The following is a 19,538-nucleotide window of genomic DNA, read 5'->3' on the forward strand; positions in this document are numbered from 1 at the left end:
ATAAAATATATATGGCCATATATATTTTATAAATTACTATATATATATATGTATATATATATATATATATATATATATATATGGCATATAAGTTATATTGGATAAAAAAAAATCATCTATTTTATTCTTTTAGGAATATTGTCCCTTTCTTGAAGAAGTATGGAAGGAATCCAGTCACGGGAGAAGTAAGTAAAAAATACCAATTTTTTTTTTGTCCCCCCCCCCTCCTAACTTTTTTTTTTTTTTTTTGAATCCTCTGCTTTTCGTGCAGTTAAGATACTTTTTTAAAGGTGGGCTCTCTCTATTGTGCTAGGAAACTACTCACACCTGAGAGTATCCTGTACCTCTACAAAGCCACCACTCGCCCATGCATGGAGTATCGTTGCCGCATCTGGGCTGATGCATTTACCACTTGTCTCTCTTTATTTGATAGGGTCCAAAAAAAAAAGAGTCTCTAACTTAATAGGGTCCACTTTGTCAACTAAGCTCCAACCCCTGTCCCATCACTGTAATGTTGCATCTCTGTGCTTGTTTTACAAGTATTTTAATGGAATGTGCTCTGATGAACTCGTTGCACTTGTGCCCCCTTGACATACATATCTCCGACAAACCCGCTTAGCAACAAAATCACGCCCCTTCACTGTTGAGGTCCCTAAATACCAGAAAGCTTTCTACTGTTATGGCTTTTTCTCTAGAACAGTTAGATTTTGGAATTCCCTTCTTGCTACTTGTTTCCCAAACTGTACTGATATGCAGAAGTTCAAATGTAATGTAAACCAATGTCATAATCTTTCTTAGGAATGGTTCCAGTTAGTAGCCTCTTGTGTCCAAGTGGCAATATACCTTGTTTGGTGTGAAGGTGAGCGAAAAAAAAAGCACATTGCTAGTAAAAATAACAAAAATTCTTAAAATTCATGTTTATCTTTTCGTCTTTTTCATCATCTTTCTTCTAATTTTATGAATGAATTTTATTCTTTATGAATGAATTTCTTATACTAGAAATTGCACGGAACACGAAATATAGTGAATAAAAAAAAAGTTTTGACAAAACTGGTAATTTTCTGGATATCGAACAAAAAAAAAAATGAGATTTTTTGGACGGAAAAACAAATAACACACAGGAAATATGAGTTGGTGTTTATTTGCTTACTTGCGCGGTCGTTTTTAATGCGAGGGAAAACCAGCGACCCAAAAATTCGACATATCATTTTGATTTAAGATTAAAAAATGATTAATATAATCGGCAACAATTTTAGATTAGCAGGACCTGTGGAAATTCCACAGAATGAGAGTGATATTTTTCTGAATAGCACACAAAAAAAAAATTAGTTTTTTTTTTTGGATAGAAAAACTAAAACCCAACACAGCAAATATGAGTTTATAAAGATTTCTATAAAAATAGTGTCCATTGTATTTTAAATATAAAACTGACTCAAATGAAATAAATTAATAAGTACTTATAAATTAATAAGAAAGTAATATTGTGCTACATAGTTCAATACAAATAATAAAATTACATTGTAAGAGACAATCTTTAATTTACTCCTTCATTCCAGCACTTCTTGGCAGACAATGTTAATTTTTTTCCACTGTCTTTTTTTAATATTCACTTTTTTTCTGCAATATTTCGCTGAAGAACTGTTGCACGGCGAAATTACCATGAGTTTCTTCCTCATGTCATTATAACAATGATCATAATATTATTATTATGATATTTGAAAACGAGGCTAGAATGTCAAACAATGTTCTTCACTTTTTACCCTGTTTATTTTGAATGTTCCTTTTTTTATATAACATTTTGCCGAAGAGTTGCCACATGGGTCTCATTTTTTGTGAATTTGGCCTTTTTTGGAAGCAGTTTGCCCTCCAAAAGTCTTTTTTTCAATGAAAATAAAATGTTTTTTTATTTTTTTTATTAAACTTACAGATCAGAAACTGTTTTTGTAAGAGCTAAAATTTCTCATTTTTCAATAATTTTTTTTTTTTTTTTTTCAGAAAATCTCCATGAAAGACATGACGAAACTTAATTATCAAAAAAATGCAGATGGTTCGTATTAAAAAAAACAAAAACAAAAAAACCCAACACTTTTTAATTTACAACAAGTAAAAAAGGGGGGCACACTTCCATCTGAAATGATAAACACAGAATATACTCTGATAAAAATAGGAAGCGGTTTCTGATATATTCTGCCATCTGATGTATTTTTTATGAGTCACCACTCACCAAGGCTAGAAGCCATTCGAGGATAAGGGTTACATAGAGGGATGGATTGTCAGTTGAATGATGAAAGATAATTATTCTTTTTGAAAATACTTGTTCCAGCTAAGAAAACTTTTTCTCTTACTCACAAACCATTCTTTAACATTAAAGGGAGGTAATAATCTTATGAGTTATTTCCCTTTAATTCTACTAAGTAAAAATATTTTTTATACATAAGATAAGTCAGCGGTTCTCAACCTTTTTTGACCCATGGACCCCTTTTCCCTTCTTTTTTTTCTTGGTGGACCCCCTTATAATTTTTGGTCATAAAACAATATTCTATTTCTCAATATAATTTTTTGAGCTTTTAATAAACAAATAAATATTATATAATTAAACTTTATTTTTAAATGAAAACTAATTTAATGCAAATAAAGTATTTTACAACAATTATAATAATGAAAACTTGATTAACGCTAACTGTTTTTTGTGTTTTTGTTTTTGTAAATTCACGTAATGGAATGAATGTTGTGTGTGTGTGTGTGTGTGTGTGTGGTTTTGGTACTTATGCAGGATACGGGCCGTGCTATTTTGTAGATAGGATTTTTAAGTTATACTCAATTTTTACGGTATGTTTTGTTCCATTAAATTGTTAGGTGAATGTACATACACTTGTAAGACAATGTCACTGGAGAATCGGATTTACTGAAATAAATTGAATATTCAAAACTGACAATTCATGTATAAGAGAGCAATTCATAGGTCACGTGACCAAAGTTTCGCACTAATAGTTTAGCTACGCGTTTATAATTTAAAAAAATTTTAAAAATTTACTCGCAAAAATGTCAAAATTTTTCACAGATAAAATTGATTGAAAATCGCCCCCCAAAATTTGATTTTCGCCCACTAGGGGGCGATTCGCCCCCGGTTGAGAACCGCTGAGGTAAGTAATCTGGCTTTTTAAATAATAACGTTATTATTTCAGCATGGATCATTAAGTGCATGAGTATTGGATATTTTTATTATTCATGCATAATTTATATATGCAACCGCATTTTTAAATGTATATATGTATCAAAGTGAAAATTTGTGGGTGTGTGCGCCAGGACACTGCTCAACCTATATACTCAATGAATGTTTGACCTACAGACTAGAAATTTGGTATATAGAGTATTCAGACACGTGGAAAATGTTTTAATCCATTTTTATGTGGAATAAAGGGATGTTAAGGGGTTAAAATTAAAAAATTAGTACTTGGGGGAGGGTCATTGGATTTTTATCTTTGTCAACTGTTGCACGACTGCACTGTTTTGTGAATCGTTCACATAACAACTTCCTTATGTTAAGAATAAGTAGGTTTGAAAACACTTTAAAGGCCGTGGCAAGATAGTCTAATGGTTATCGTATTTGACTCGCTGATTTTAGGTTTTGATTTTGATTTCAGCTCAAGTATTTTTTTTTTTTTACTTACAAGAAGTAAACTGTTTAGAAAAAAAAACTGTTTAGAAAAAAAACTGTTTAGAAAAAAAACATAATTGTGTGCAGATGTCTTAGTTTCTTTCTGTTTTAGTTTTTATTTTTACTTCATTTTTTAAAAGGAAATTGACATTACGTTTAATACCTACGGTATTTCTGTTTATGATAAATAAACAATTCTGCATTAATTATGATAAGGTGCATTAATTATGATAAGGTGCAGCAAACTAAGTATTATGGTATCCAGTCGATGCACAGGTAGAGATTAACTGGGATTATAAGGGGGCTTCCTCAACAAAAGAGCTGTTTGTTTTGATTGGAGAAAAAATGAGGATCACTGGTGTTGGAAAGAGAGGAGCAAGTACGAAGAGAGAGAGAAAGTCCGAAAGGTCTTAATCATCGATGAATTGAAAGTTTTCACAAAGAGTTAAATGTTAATTATGGTTTCCAACTTTTCCACCACATGAATAAACAATGGAGATGAAAAGAGAGGAACTTCATTTTAAAAATTAATTAAAAATAATTTACCCCCATTGTCTGAATGAAGCAATACTAGAAGAATTGTCTAAGAAATTTTGGCAAAAGATTAAATGTTAATCTGTGTCTCCAACATTTTTTGGGGAAAATATCAGATATTTTGTAATTCATATGCAAAACTAGGAAAATAAATGACTATGATAAAATATCAGATATTTTGTAATTCATACGCAAAACTAGGAAAATAAATGACTATGATAAAATATCAGATATTTTGTAATTCATACGCAAAACTAGGAAAATAAATGACTATGATAAAATATCAGATATTTTGTAATTCATACGCAAAACTAGGAAAACAAATGATGATAAACAACGCTTAATGTTTGTGATATCTGAAGTATGAATTGCTTCTCAAAAAATGTCTGTTGTTTTTTGCAGGTAAATACCACTGTCCTGTCACGTTCAAGGTCTTCAACGAGAACAGCAACATTGTTGCCATAAAAACGACGGGAAATGTCTATGCTAAAGAAGTAAGGGCCTCGCTTAAAATTGACCTTCAACAATACTTGCTCTTGTTAGAAAGAAATACATTCCATGAGATAAAGGACTCTCTTAAAAATTGGCCTTATACCATACGTGATCTTGCTGGGAGAGGTCCTGTGCATAGTTTTCTTTATTATTGTTTATTATGGTGTGATGCACTCATAGCTAATAGCCATTACTGTCATCATCATCATCATCGTTGCATCCATTTTACATATTGAATGCATAGCTTTTAGAAATTAATTTCTAAATTATCTCCGGCCAGGTCTTTATTTATCCTTCTTTCTTTCAACTCCATTCTTATCACTTTCTCCCATGTTTTCTTTCATTTTTCCCTGCCAACTAACCCTGCTACCTCAACCGTGCTACATTTACTAACCCAAGAACTTGTAGTCCTGGATATGACCTAAAACTATATCCGATGGTGAGGCCCCACCTTGTGGGCCTTGGGGAGTGTGGAGCCACCCTTTAATTGCCATTGCTCCCAGGTCCACTCTGACCCGGAGTGGTAGTACCTGTTAGGGTCCCAACTATGGGTTAAATAGAATCTGACTTAAAAAAAATATATACTCCATTAAAAATCGTTCCTCAAAATAACTGGATTCGGCATTAAATAACCTGAAAAAGGTTGATATGCCGTAAAACAAAAACAACCAACCAACCAAGAACTTGTAGCAGTTACAAAAAATTCTCTAGGGAATCAATGCCCCCCTCCCCCTCTAAATTCTTTGGTCATAGGTTGACCTATCAGTTAACAGGGTGCATTTATTCATCTGCTCCCTAAAACGACTTGAGAGAACGTCAGTCAGTAAGGACCGGACCTTCAGCCTAGCAACACCTCTCCTCTCTCATCCCCTGCCCACCGGATATCTTGCCCTAACATCGACGGTCTCCACTGGGGACAACTGCTGATTGAGGACAACACAGGAAATGTCCTAACTGACCGACACCGATTCCAAAACGTTCTATTCCTCCCTTCAACTTCTGCTGGAAATAAATACCTTTTTACGTTGTTACTGTTGAAAAGAAGTTTGTTGTTCATTTCACGCTGTGTTCATTAAATATATTTTATTAGTGTATACAAATGAGTACCTTACTAAAAACTTTTATCCATTTAATTGGAATTCATTATTGAGATGAGTTTTGTTTTATTAATTTAATTTATGGCAGACTATTATTCTCATCTTTATTAGTTGTTTCACAATGTTTCGGCCAACTATACCTTTTTTTTTTTCACACAGTGATCACCACTTATCAAGGCCCGGAAGCCACTCAGGGATAAGGGTTATTGCAAGTACATTACGTTAGTGTGGAGATTTGATGAAGTGTTTAATTAGGGGGGGGGCGGTTCATTAGGAATTTGTTAACATTGGACTTGAAGACATCCAAGCTGTAGTCCGGAGGGAAGCAGGCAGACGGAACAGAGCTCCACAGGCGTGCAGCCCTAAGAAAGAAGCTTTGCTCCTGGAATCCGCGTTCCGACCCAGGCACAGATATAGAGTGGGGGAAATTTTTCACAGTTGATTCAGCTAAACGGGTGTTTTTCGTGAAAGATTGGCGAGGGGGGACCAGGGATTGGAGTTCAGACGAGCACCCGCCATGAAAACAACGATAAAACAAGGATAGGCTCGCAACGTCTCTTCTGTGGGAGAGAGGTTTGCCAGATGGTAACCGTGACGGGATAGGAACTCCGAAGCTCCTAACTGCATTCTCAGCAATTAATGGTGCGACGACAACAACTATGGAAGGCAGTAATTGCTAAAAGGATGCAGTTAGGAGATTTGGAGTTCCTATCCCATCATGGTTACCACCTGACGAAGGCCAGAGGAATAGTTGGCTGAAACAACTAAGAAAGATGAGGATAATAATCTGCAATAAATAAACTCTCATTCATTCTTTTAATGTGGCCATACCATCAAAGTCTCCTGTTCTGCACATATCTCCCTATACTGTCCAGATTTTAAATTTCCTCTGAGGTCATCAGATCCAAGTCCACATCTAAGACTGGCATTACACGTCCATCATATCATTTCTCTCCATGCAACACATGTCTTCAACCCTCACTGGCCAAATTTCACTTCCATACATCATCACACATACATAATAGTCTCTTAACTGTATCAATAGTGGTAACGTTATGCTGGTTAGTAATGACGCAAGTTCCATGAAATTTACTTTGTTCATCGCTAATTCATGGTATGACACCAGCACCTGTTCCACCCTATCCTTCCATAATATCACCATGGTAACAAAACTTCTGAACAACATCAATATTTGACATCCAAATATACTTTCTCCACATCTCATCCGTCTCCATTGTCTAAGATTTCTTGCACGAAAACTGATTGTCCTCTTTCAGATAATGTGACGCGTGTTGAACTGCGGACTCTGAAGTGATTTAATTTCAACTTCTTATACAGTTCTCTTTGTACAGTGGCATTATATTAGTACTTTGTCGTTATATAGTTACTGTTAATCTAATTTTCATAAAAAAAGAAAACCAATGACCGGAGTTTTTTTTTTACTTATTGATTCTGCGAAGTTGGTAACAACATTGCCACGAGACGGGATGATCAACTCGAGGTATTTTTCAGGAGCCATCTATCAGAATAACTGTTGAACTTTTTTGGGCATTCCGTGATCGGAAAAGTCTAAAATGAACTAGTATACTGGTGTACCTCTCTAAGGTGGATGTGTCGGGTTATATCCCCTTAGTCTTGGTAATATCCACTGCCAAATCTGTACATTCCTCCAAGTCTTTAACTTTGTTTCACACGCACTGAATCATCAGCTTCTTCTTCTGGACAATTGCACCCGACTCCCTTTTCACGCTAGCACCTTCGCCTTCCCTTGTTCTATATCTACTAACCCACATCTGCATTTTCCACATTCTCAATGTTTTTCTGTTTTTCAATGTCTCTTTTGTTTGTCAATGTTTTTTTTGGTTATTAATGTTTTTTGTTTGTTTGTTAATGTTTTTTGTTTGCCACTGCTTTTTTGTTTGTCAATGTTTTTTGTTTGTTAATGCTTTTTTTTATTTGTCACTGTTTTTTGTTTGTTAATGTTTTTGTCAATGTTTTTTATTGTCACTGTTTGTTTTTTATAGTCACTGTTTGTTTTTTATTGTCACTGTTTTTTTTTGTTTGTCTATGTTTTTTTTTGTTTATGTTTTTTGTCAATGTTTTTTGTCACTATTTTTTTGTTTGTCTGTTTTTTTCGTTTGTCTATGTTTTTTTTGTTTGTCTATGTTTTTTTTGTTTGTTTGTTTTTTTTGTTTGTCTATGTTTTTTTGTTTGTCTGTTTTTTTGTTTGTCTATGTTTTTTTGTTTGTCTATGTTTTTTGTTTGTCTATGTTTTTTGTTTGTCTATGTTTTTTGTTTGTCTATGTTTTTTTGTTTGTCTGTTTTTTTTTGTCTATGTTTTTATTTGTCTATGTTTTTTTTGTTTGTCTATGTTTTTTGTTTGTCTATGTTTTTTGTTTGTCTATGTTTTTGTTTGTCTATGTTTTTTTTGTTTGTCTGTTTTTTTTGTTTGTCTATGTTTTTTGTTTGTCTATGTTTTTTTTGTTTGTCTATGTTTTTTTTTTGTCTATGTTTTTTTTGTTTGTCTATGTTTTTTGTTTGTTTATGTTTTTTGTTTGTCTATGTTTTTTTTGTCTATGTTTTTGTTTGTCTATGTTTTTTGTTTGTCTATGTTTTTTTTTGTTTGTCTGTTTTTTTGTTTGTCTATGTTTTTTTCTTTGTCTATGTTTTTTGTTTGTCTATGTTTTTTGTTTGTCTATGTTTTTTTGTTTGTCTATGTTTTTTGTTTGTCTATGTTTTTTTTTGTCTATGTTTTTTTTGTTTGTCTATGTTTTTTTGTTTGTCTATGTTTTTTTTGTTTGTCTATGTTTTTTTGTTTGTCTGTTTTTTGTTTGTCTATGTTTTTGTTTGTCTATGTTTTTTTTGTTTGTCTATGTTTTTTTTGTTTGTCTGTTTTTTGTTTGTCTATGTTTTTTTGTTTGTCTATGTTTTTTGTTTGTCTATGTTTTTGTTTGTCTATGTTGTTTTTGTTTTTCTGTTTTTTGTTTGTCTATGTTTTTTTTTCTATGTTTTTTGTTTGTCTATGTTTTTTGTTTGTCTATGTTTTTTGTTTGTCTATGTTTTTTTTGTTTGTCTATGTTTTTTTTGTTTGTCTATGTTTCTGTTTGTCTATGTTTTTTTTGTTTGTCTATGTTTTTTTGTTTGTCTATGTTTTTTTGTTTGTCTGTTTTTTGTTTGTCTGTTTTTTGTTTGTTTATGTTTTTTGTTACTATTTTTTCGTTTGTCTGTTTTTTTCGTTTGTCTGTTTTTTGTTTGTCTATGTTTTTTTTGTTTGTCTATGTTTTTTTGTTTGTCTATGTTTTGTTTGTCTATGTTTTTTTGTTTGTCTATGTTTTTTTTGTTTGTCTGTTTTTTGTTTGTCTATGTTTTTTGTTTGTTTATGTTTTTTGTTACTATTTTTTCGTTTGTCTGTTTTTTTGTTTGTCTGTTTTTTTTGTTTGTCTATGGTTTTTGTTTGTCTATTTTTTTTTTCTATGTTTTTTGTTTGTCTATGTTTTTTGTTTGTCTATGTTTTTTTGTTTGTCTATGTTTTTTGTTTTTCTATGTTTTTTGTTTGTCTATGTTTTTTTGTTTGTCTATGTTTTTTTGTTTATGTTTTTTTGTTTGTCTATGTTTTTTTGTTTGTCTATGTTTTTTGTTTGTCTATGTTTTTTGTTTGTCTATGTTTTTTGTTTGTCTATGTTTTTTGTTTGTCTATGTTTTTTGTTTGTCTATGTTTTTTGTTTGTCTATGTTTTTTGTTTGTCTATGTTTTTGTTTGTCTATGTTTTTTTTGTTTGTCTGTTTTTTGTTTGTTTTTTGTCAATGTTTTTTGTTATTATTTTTTCGTTTGTCTGTTTTTTTGTTTGTCTATGTTTTTTTGTTTGTCTATTTTATTTTTGTTTATGTTTTTTTGTTTGTCTATGTTTTTTGTTTGTCTATGTTTTTTGTTTGTCTATGTTTTTTGTTTGTTTTTTGTCAATGTTTTTTGTTATTATTTTTTCGTTTGTCTGTTTTTTTGTTTGTCTATGTTTTTTTGTTTGTCTATGTTTTTTTTTCAATATTTTCTTATTTGTCATTGTTTTTGAACAATAGAATTGATCCGTTGTTGTTTTTTGTTCAATGTTTTTTAATGTTTTTTTCTTTTGCATCTTTTGCTGCAGGCTGTTCATCAGTTGAACATTAAAGCGGCAAACATGCGCGATTTGATAACAGATGAACCATTCACGAGACACGACATCATCACTCTTCAGGTGACGTATATGTCATTTTTTTTGTTTTTTTCACAGTTCAGGAAGAGAGTGGGGGAAGGAGAAATACATGTGATTTCTTTTATTTCATCTACAGGGTAGAATACTTTTGTTCCATCAGCCATGACCATGTAGAAATCTTGAGTAATTAGTGACGATTACACTGTAGAACTAGTCGACACATAATGCTCATCTTAATCAGGACTAGCCACACTGAGGAGTCACTGGGACTCTGCTCATGCAATAGTGTTACGATTGAGAATTGAACTTTCAAATGTCACTTAGAATTGGATTTTACTTTCTCTTTTTCAGTAGTTGAAACAATCGAAATACAGATAGATTCTTAGCTGATATTTCTGAATCTTCATTGCGTTTCGTCTTATCAACAAAAAGTGTCGTACAGGGTCCAGCAGAAATATCTCTCACATTTTGACATGTGATCTTTCCAGTCGCTCTCATGCAGTTTCTGAGCAATCATTTAATTTGTATCCATGGAACTGCATTTCTTTTTCTTTTTTTTTTTTTTTACATAGGAGTTACCACTTATCAAGGCCCAGAGGCTACTCAAGGATAACGGTTAATGGGTGTACAGTAGTCAATGGGATTATACATAGTAATCGTAAGAATCGTGTACTCAAATTTCGTTTTGATTATTTATATTATATAAGATTCTCTCAGTCATGGTGCTCTTTGGAGAACTCTAATACCATTTTCCTTATAATCCGTTTTCTTATTTATCGATATACTCTATGCTCTCTAACAAAAACGTGATCTTGTCGGCTTTCGGAATTACTCTATCGACCCTCCTATTTCGGAATTACTCTATCGACGTTCCTATTTTGAAATTGCTCTGCGATATATCTTTTTTTGTGATACTTCAAATTTCTATCTCGATATAAATGTCCACCTTGAAACTAGACTGATCACACTACTTGCTGTTTGTCATCAAAAACGCTCCAAAATGTGTTCCACATTGATGGCCCAAAGCCATGCAGTCGACTGCTGGAAACATAGTGGGGTTATCATATAAGACAACACATATCCTTCACACAAAAGGCCGTCGATAATTTTACACAATGCAGGATCCCATCGTGCGTGAGGATAGTAGAGGGCAACATGTATGTCTAACTTTATATTTTCGCGAAAATGTGGTCAATTATGAAATGTCGAAACAACACAATCCTGTTTTTCATTTAACAAAATTTTTTTCTTTCAGGATCCGACGGAATTAAAAAAATTCAACATGTCAGATTTTTTCCACTTGAAAAATAATTTGAAAGTCGTTGACGAAGGTAAAAGTGAACTTTTTTTTAATTTTTTTATCATGAGTATTGTTGTCCATTTTAAAGCTTTTTTTTCTTAAATTTTGTTTCCACTTTTGGTTTTGACTGATGGATTTTTTTTATCTCCTTGTTGAACAAGGGGCCAAACGCCTGATAGGTTCTGCTGAATAGAAAAAGGGACAATTTTTGGTCCCCCGACAAAGGAGGGATTGGACCTAGTAATTTACTTCTGTTTGTTTGCACTTTTCTCAATAATTGCGCATTGGATTTTTAAAAAATCTTGCGCAAACATTAGTCATGGTGAAAGTTAGTTTTTTGCCCGAACATATTTTCCGGGATAAATTTGATGATTTTATTTAAAAAGAAAATGTAAAATCATTTTGAAATCGATTCAATAAATGACATTCTGGGTATTTTTAACAACAGCCAACGAAACAAAAAAGAACGAAAAAAAAAACAAATATACAACAAATTAGTTAACAAAGGCAAGATGTTACTCTTTTACCTACCTGGATATTTTTTTTTTTTTTTTTGTATTTTAAAATAGTTTTTCTTTTGTTTAAAATAAAGAGTGTCTGCTGTCGGGTTAGGACAAAAAATGCCAACCATAAGCATTACACCACAAGGACCAAAATATAATTGCTAAAAAAAGCGAAAATTAAACAAAATACTGGTAGAAGCACATCCAAAAAATGTCATCAACTGGAAAATACAGACATTTATTGGATGTGTTTCTACCAGTATTTAGTTTAATTTTCAATTTTTTAGCAATTATCAGGAGTCTAAATGGCTGTAATGAGATCGCCATTGTTTTTTTTTTTTATTCGGACTCAACATATGTGACACTGCTTTAGTTTCAAAGTAAATAAACACTTTAAAATAAGTTAAAACACAAAATACTTATTCAATTATGTAGAAGAGTAACTTATCTTGCCTTTCGTAACATTTGTCGTATATATATTTTTCTCAACGCTTATTTTTTTTTTGTTGGCTCTTATTAGCAGATGTGTTCCAAACGGAACTTTATGTCAACCCAGACAACACCGGATACCCATGCTAGTAAATAATAAAATAGTATTAAATACTAAAATATCTTGAATATTTTCACTCAACAAATTTTGAAAAAAATTTTAAATAAAATATTTGATTAAAAATTCACATTTGTTTTCCTCTGTTTTAGAAATGGAAGCAGCCAAAAAGGATCCCAAATTCCATCTGAAATGCATAAACTCTACAACAATGGAAGCGCTTAAAGAATTGGATGATGTCTACAAACCCAAGGTAAAGCTTCACAGATGCGTAAGATGTGTTTAAAAATTGGATTTTATACATCGTGTTAAAAATTGGAGAAGAAGGGCAACATCAAATGAAATAACAAAGTCGATCAATACAAATGGTGCAAGATCAAATAATAAAGAGATTATAGTTGACAAAATCACATTGATACACCGATTCTCGTTAGACCACCAAAGTTAAACAACATTGAACCTGATCAGTACCAGGTGGGTGACCAATTTAGGAATTCCAAGCACTGTACGTAGGAGGATGTCAATACCTCCCTGCAAGAGTTGCAAAAACCTAACGTTGTCATCTCTCCTAACGGAAGATATACATGTGACTGGGGACTGTTTGTGAATTTCATACTACCATGAAACCTCCTCCTTTGGATGAAGTTAGTTAAACCTGCCCCCCCCCTTTTTTTCACATAGAAATCACCACTATCAAGGCCCAGAGGCCACTCGAGGATAAGGGTTATTGAATGTACAGTAATCAATGGAATAATATCGTAGTAATCGTTAGTAATGGAAATTTGGTAGATTGGATTACTTAAGTGGGGGGGGGTCATCAAGAATTATGTTAAGTTGTAGTCGGGCTAGGGTTAGTGCTGCTTTGGCCAGTCGTTGAAGAAATTGTAGACGAAAATGAGATCATAATGTAATCATCAGTTATTATCAAGATCAAAAAGGTCAAGCTGGCAGATCTGATAAGACGTTGCACGATTCGAATAGCCAGTAAGTGAACATTCCAAATGCTGGATATCGCGTATTAGATATGGAGTGGAGGTCGGGACACCTGACCAGGGAGGCATGTTTCAGAGGTGTAAGTGCAAATAAAGAATAAATGATCATTCACAATATAGTTATATCACTGAAGTTAAGCAAAATTGCACCTGGTCAGTATCAGATGGGTGACCATTTGGGAAAACCAGGCATTGTATGTAGGAGAACCTCAACACCTCCCTGCAAGAACTACAAAAACCTGATATACATGCAACTGTGAATTTCAACCTGCCTAGGATAAATGCCGTTGGCACTTAGTTCACCAGGTATATTTGCTAGGTAGTTTTTGAAATTCTTTTTTATGCGCCCACCAGAAATACTGGAATGATGGAGATCTTCCTACAATTCCAATCTCTTTTTATATTATATTTCATTATCTTTTCTCTCTCAGCTCTGATTAAGCCAGTATCATTAGGGACACCGACTTCAGCATTTACTGACCCGTATTTCTCTGAAGTTGCCTCAATATATCCCGGCAGCTTATGTAAAACGCCGGAATATGCTGAGTACTGATAAAATTTTAAGAAAAAAAAGCAACAACATTTTCTGTAAAGTCATCTCCTTTCTTTAGGGTACGTGGATGGTGGCAGTTGAAGTTCAGGTATTGTCCAGTGAAAGTTGGCTTTCACTATACAGATGACATAATCTCTTGACCAGTGTGCGTTATCAGCACATCTAGGGACGATATTTTGTTCTTTTTTCCATCATAAACTGTACAGACAGATGAATAGAATTCGCATGGTCTAGTAATGTTTGAACATCTTTCTGACGAGGCAAGAGTATTAATGTGTCATTCACATATCGCAACCACATTGCGTTGGTGGTGTCGATCCTAATGTTGTTTCCTGAAAGTATTCCATACAAACATCATTGAGTTGCATTTTTTACTGACGTGCATTTTCGTGATCTTCTCTCGACATAGCCCATGACATGCATTTTCGTGATCTTCTCTCGACATAGCCCATGACATGCATTTCCGTGATCTTCTCTCGACATAGCCCATGACATGCATTTCCGTGATCTTCTCTCGGCATAGCCCATGACATGCGTTTTCGTGATCTTCTCTCGACATAGCCCATGACATGCATTTCCGTGATCTTCTCTCGACATAGCCCATGACATGCATTTCCGTGATCTTCTCTCGACATAGCCCATGACATGCATTTTCGTGATCTTCTCTCGACATAGCCCATGACATGCATTTCCGTGATCTTCTCTCGACATAGCCCATGACATGCATTTCCGTGATCTTCTCTCGACATAGCCCATGACATGCATTTCCGTGATCTTCTCTCGACATAGCCCATGACATGCATTTCCGTGATCTTCTCTCGGCATAGCCCATGACATGCATTTCCGTGATCTTCTCTCGGCATAGCCCATGACATGCATTTTCGTGATCTTCTCTCGACATAGCCCATGACATGCATTTCCGTGATCTTCTCTCGGCATAGCCCATGACATGCATTTCCGTGATCTTCTCTCGACATAGCCCATGACATGCATTTCCGTGATCTTCTCTCGACATAGCCCATGACATGCATTTCCGTGATCTTCTCTCGACATAGCCCATGACATGCATTTCCGTGATCTTCTCTCGGCATAGCCCATGACATGCATTTCCGTGATCTTCTCTCGACATAGCCCATGACATGCATTTCCGTGATCTTCTCTCGACATAGCCCATGACATGCATTTCCGTGATCTTCTCTCGACATAGCCCATGACATGCATTTTCGTGATCTTCTCTCGACATAGCCCATGACATGCATTTCCGTGATCTTCTCTCGGCATAGCCCATGACATGCATTTTCGTGATCTTCTCTCGACATAGCCCATGACATGCATTTTCGTGATCTTCTCTCGACATAGCCCATGACATGCATTTCCGTGATCTTCTCTCGGCATAGCCCATGACATGCATTTTCGTGATAATGTAAATCACCAAAATATGCCAAGCATTGATCAAATTTTAAAATGTCAGAAAAAGTATCATAATTTAAAAAAAAAAAAAAAAATGGGAAAACAATATAAAATATAACAGTTTAATGAATAAATATTTTTTTTAAATAATGTTTAACAACAAATGAAATTATTTTTTTTTGTAAGAAAAGATTTTGAAAACATCTTTTATTGTTTTGTTTTTGGTATTTGTTTTTTTTTGTTGTAAAGCAGATTTTTTTCATGCAATTTTTTTTGCATGGGGGACATTTTTTATGGTGACAAATGTATTTTTTTCATGCAATTTTTTTTGCATGGGGACATTTTTTATGGGGACAAATGGATTTTTTTCATGCACTTTTTTTGCATGGGGGACATTTTTTATGGTGACATATGGATTTTTTTCATGCAATTTTTTTTGCATGGGGGACATTTTTTATGGTGACAAATGGATTTTTTTCATGCAATTTTTTTTGCATGGGGGACATTTTTTATAGAGACAAATGGATTTTTTTCATGCAATTCTTTTTGCATGTGTGACATTTTTTATAGTGACAAATGGATTTTTTTCATGCAATTTTTTTTGCATGGGGGACATTTTTTATAGAGACAAATGGATTTTTTTCATGCAATTCTTTTTGCATGGGGGACATTTTTTATGGTGACAAATGGATTTTTTTCATGCAATTTTTTTTGCATGGGGGACATTTTTTATAGAGACAAATGGATTTTTTTCATGCAATTTTTTTTGCATGTGTGACATTTTTCATAGTGACAAATGGATTTTTTTCATGCAATTCTTTTTGCATGGGGGACATTTTTTATGGTGACAAATGGATTTTTTTCATGCAATTATTTTTGCATTGGGGACATTTTTTATGGTGACAAATGGATTTTTTTCATGCAATTTTTTTTGCATGGGGGACATTTTTTATGGGGACAAATGGATTTTTTTCATGCAATTTTTTTTCATTGGGGACATTTTTATGGTGACAAATGGATTTTTTTCATGCATTTTTTTTAGCATGGGGACATTTTTTATGGGGACAAATGGATTTTTTTCATGCAATTTTTTTTGCATGGGGGACATTTTTTATGGGGACAAATGGATTTTTTTCATGCAATTTTTTTTGCATGGGGGACATTTTTTATGGTGACAAATGGATTTTTTTCATGCAATTTTTTTTGCATGGGGGACATTTTTTATGGTGACAAATGGATTTTTTTCATGCAATTTTTTTTGCATGGGGGACATTTTTTATGGTGACATGGATTTTTTTCATGCAATTTTTTTTGCATGGGGGACATTTTTTATGGAGACAAATGGATTTTTTTCATGCATTTTTTTTTGCATGGGGGACATTTTTTATGGTGACAAATGGATTTTTTTCATGCAATTTTTTTTGCATGGGGGACATTTTTTATAGAGACAAATGGATTTTTTTAATGCAATTCTTTTTGCATGGGGGACATTTTTTATGGTGACAAATGGATTTTTTTCATGCAATTTTTTTTGCATGGGGGACATTTTTTATAGAGACAAATGGATTTTTTTCATGCAATTTTTTTTGCATGTGTGACATTTTTCATAGTGACAAATGGATTTTTTTCATGCATTTTTTTTAGCATGGGGACATTTTTTATGGGGACAAATGGATTTTTTTCATGCAATTTTTTTTGCATGGGGGACATTTTTTATGGAGACAAATGGATTTTTTTTCATGCAATTTTTTTTGCATGGGGGACATTTTTTATGGGGACAAATGGATTTTTTTCATGGAATTTTTTTTTTGCATGGGGGACATTTTTTATGGGGACAAATGGATTTTTTTCATGCAATTTTTTTTTTGCATGGGGGACATTTTTTATGGGGCCAAATTGATTTTTTTCATGCAATTTCTTTTTTGCATGGGGGACATTTTTTATGGAGACAAATGGATTTTTTTCATGCAATTTCTTTTGCATAGGGGACATTCTTTTGGAGACAAATGGATTATATTTTTGTGCTCCACATAAATTAGTAGCTCCTGGCTTGTTTCCACATTCTTTCTTGTTGCGTTGTTTTGCCTCCTTCCACATCATCTCCACATGATTTGTAGTAGCCTTTGTTGTAGGCTTTATGAAATTAAGACTGCATCGTTCACCGTTAGGTGTTGGAACCTTTCTGATTTTTATGTACTGTAGGCTTTCCAACTGTCAGATATGATTGTGTCTTCAGCAGAATGTACTTCATTATGAGAAGCAGGATTTCAGCACTATAGTTTCATACTGTCATCAGGACTCCTCTTTCTCAGTGGGGTAATATTCTTTGAAGACCCTGAACAGTTGGAGACGGATTTTTTTATTTCAACAGTGTGTTCTTGGCACTTCGATATGCTGGCGATTCCCAAGGAAATATCCGTTGTGTCGCATGTTGAAATTGAAAAATTTTCTTGTTTCTATTTTTTAAATTTTCTCGTTTCTCTATTAAAGATTTTCTCATTTATTTTCGCAGGAAGAAAAAATTGTCACAGAGAAGAAAAACTTGGATAAATTTAATTCTGTAAGTTTAAAATTTTTTTACTGCTGATTTGATATTTGCAAAATTTGTGCCACTTGTAGGAGTTGTTAATTGAGGGTCATATTGTGTATGCGCATTGTGATTTGATATTTGCGCATGGTTTCATTTTGTCACTTTTTTTCTTTTTAAGGCCCATTATTCTACTGGCACTGTGGCTGCGTCATTTACGTCAACAGCCATGGCTCCTAATACCGAACATGTACCTGGTGAGTAATCTTTTCAGTCATCCTGACTTACGCTAGCTTCCCACTAACCCACCCGCTACGTCTTATTATATTCTCGCGTGTTTGTGTATATATTTTCTACATATATACACGTGCGTGTAATGATTGTCTTATTGATTGTGCTTCTGTTTTTCATAAATGTATTTACGTGTGACCACCTAGTTTTCAAAATGTCACAGACAACTTATCTTGTGCATGTTCACATAAAACGACAAATAAGGGATGAAATAAACCCCTTTGTCTCTTGCCAGACAAAGGAAGACACACCCTCAACAAAAGGGGCAAATACCATTCTATGGGATTACAACATTTTGCCAATTAGGGAACACGCTTGACCCATCTTTGATCTTGTTGAACGGACAGCTAGAACAAAAATTCTACCATGAACAACAGACCTCGGATTTATTTTCGGCAATCTTTAATCCAAACATTGTTTCCATCTTGGAAAAGTTGAACGTTGATACAGTCCTATTTACATCTTTTTTTTTTTTTTTTTTACATGGTGGTCACCACTTATCAAGGCCCAAGGGCCACTCGGGGATAAGGGTTGTTGTGTGTACAGTAATCAATGGAATAGTGTAGTAATAGTATTGGAGAATTGATAAGGTGTCAGTACTTAAGGGGGCGGTTCATCAGGAATTTGTTTGTGTTGGACTTGAAGACATCCAGGTTGAAGTCGGGAGGGAAACAGGCAAGCGGAACAGAGTTCCACAGGCGCGCAGTTCTAAGAAAGAAGCTTTGTTCATGGAATCTACGTTTTGATTTAGGCACAGATGAGGAGTGGGGAAAATTATTGACGGTGGTTTCAGCTAGTCGGGTGTTTTTTGAAAGAGATTGGCGAGGGGGGGGCCAGAGAATGGAGCTCAGACGAGCACTTGCCATGGAAATAGCGATAAAACAAAGACAGGCTCGCTACGTTTCTTCTGTGGGAAAGAGGTTGCAGGGAAGAGAAAAGGGCATCCCCCACCAAGCCACAAAGTCTATTTTGTACTCAGTCAAGGCAGGATAGGCTGTTTTTAGCAGCTCCTGCCCAGATGTGGCAGCGGTACTACATCCTTGGACGTACTTGGCTTTTATATAGATAGAGAATTGCATTATTAGTGAGATATCCTCTGGAGCGGTAGAAGGATCCCACCATTTTCCCAGCGACCTTGGCCACAGACTTGATGATCTTAATGACCCTGCTGGGTGCCATTCCGTCTGTCAACCCTTCCTCTCGGCAGCCCATTACAGACTCTACTGCTAACTTTCTAAGGTGTTTCTAAACTCGTTATGTCATGAATCTACGTTGATAAGCTATTATCATTTGAGCTACCCCTAACCCTAACTTTAACCTATAATTCTTTCTTCTAATCACAAAACTTTTGAACCATGTTTTTATGCATTAAATGATTTTTTTTTGTTCGTTCTTGCTGAGACTGAACTTATTTATTGACATGTTATATCATATATAGTATAGTT

The 19,538-nt window shown here is 34.0% G+C and overlaps 1 protein-coding gene across 1 annotated transcript in view; it reads left to right on the forward strand.

Annotated features, from left to right (window-relative positions):
* LOC145269872 (RING-type E3 ubiquitin-protein ligase PPIL2-like) overlaps positions 1-19,538 on the forward strand; it is an 89,023-nt gene that overhangs the window by 10,728 nt on the left and 58,757 nt on the right. The window contains exons 4-11 of the mRNA XM_080125616.1: positions 134-185; positions 1,996-2,047; positions 4,595-4,686; positions 9,923-10,012; positions 11,226-11,301; positions 12,473-12,573; positions 17,788-17,835; positions 17,984-18,059. Of these exons, the coding sequence (XP_079981742.1) occupies positions 134-185; positions 1,996-2,047; positions 4,595-4,686; positions 9,923-10,012; positions 11,226-11,301; positions 12,473-12,573; positions 17,788-17,835; positions 17,984-18,059 (587 nt within the window). The remainder of the gene's footprint in view (positions 1-133; positions 186-1,995; positions 2,048-4,594; positions 4,687-9,922; positions 10,013-11,225; positions 11,302-12,472; positions 12,574-17,787; positions 17,836-17,983; positions 18,060-19,538) is intronic.

This window comes from Euprymna scolopes, chromosome 45 (assembly GCF_053919585.1).
Source record: "Euprymna scolopes isolate OS-2025 chromosome 45, ASM5391958v1, whole genome shotgun sequence".
In the NCBI taxonomy this organism is placed as follows: Eukaryota; Metazoa; Mollusca; class Cephalopoda; order Sepiida; family Sepiolidae; genus Euprymna; species Euprymna scolopes.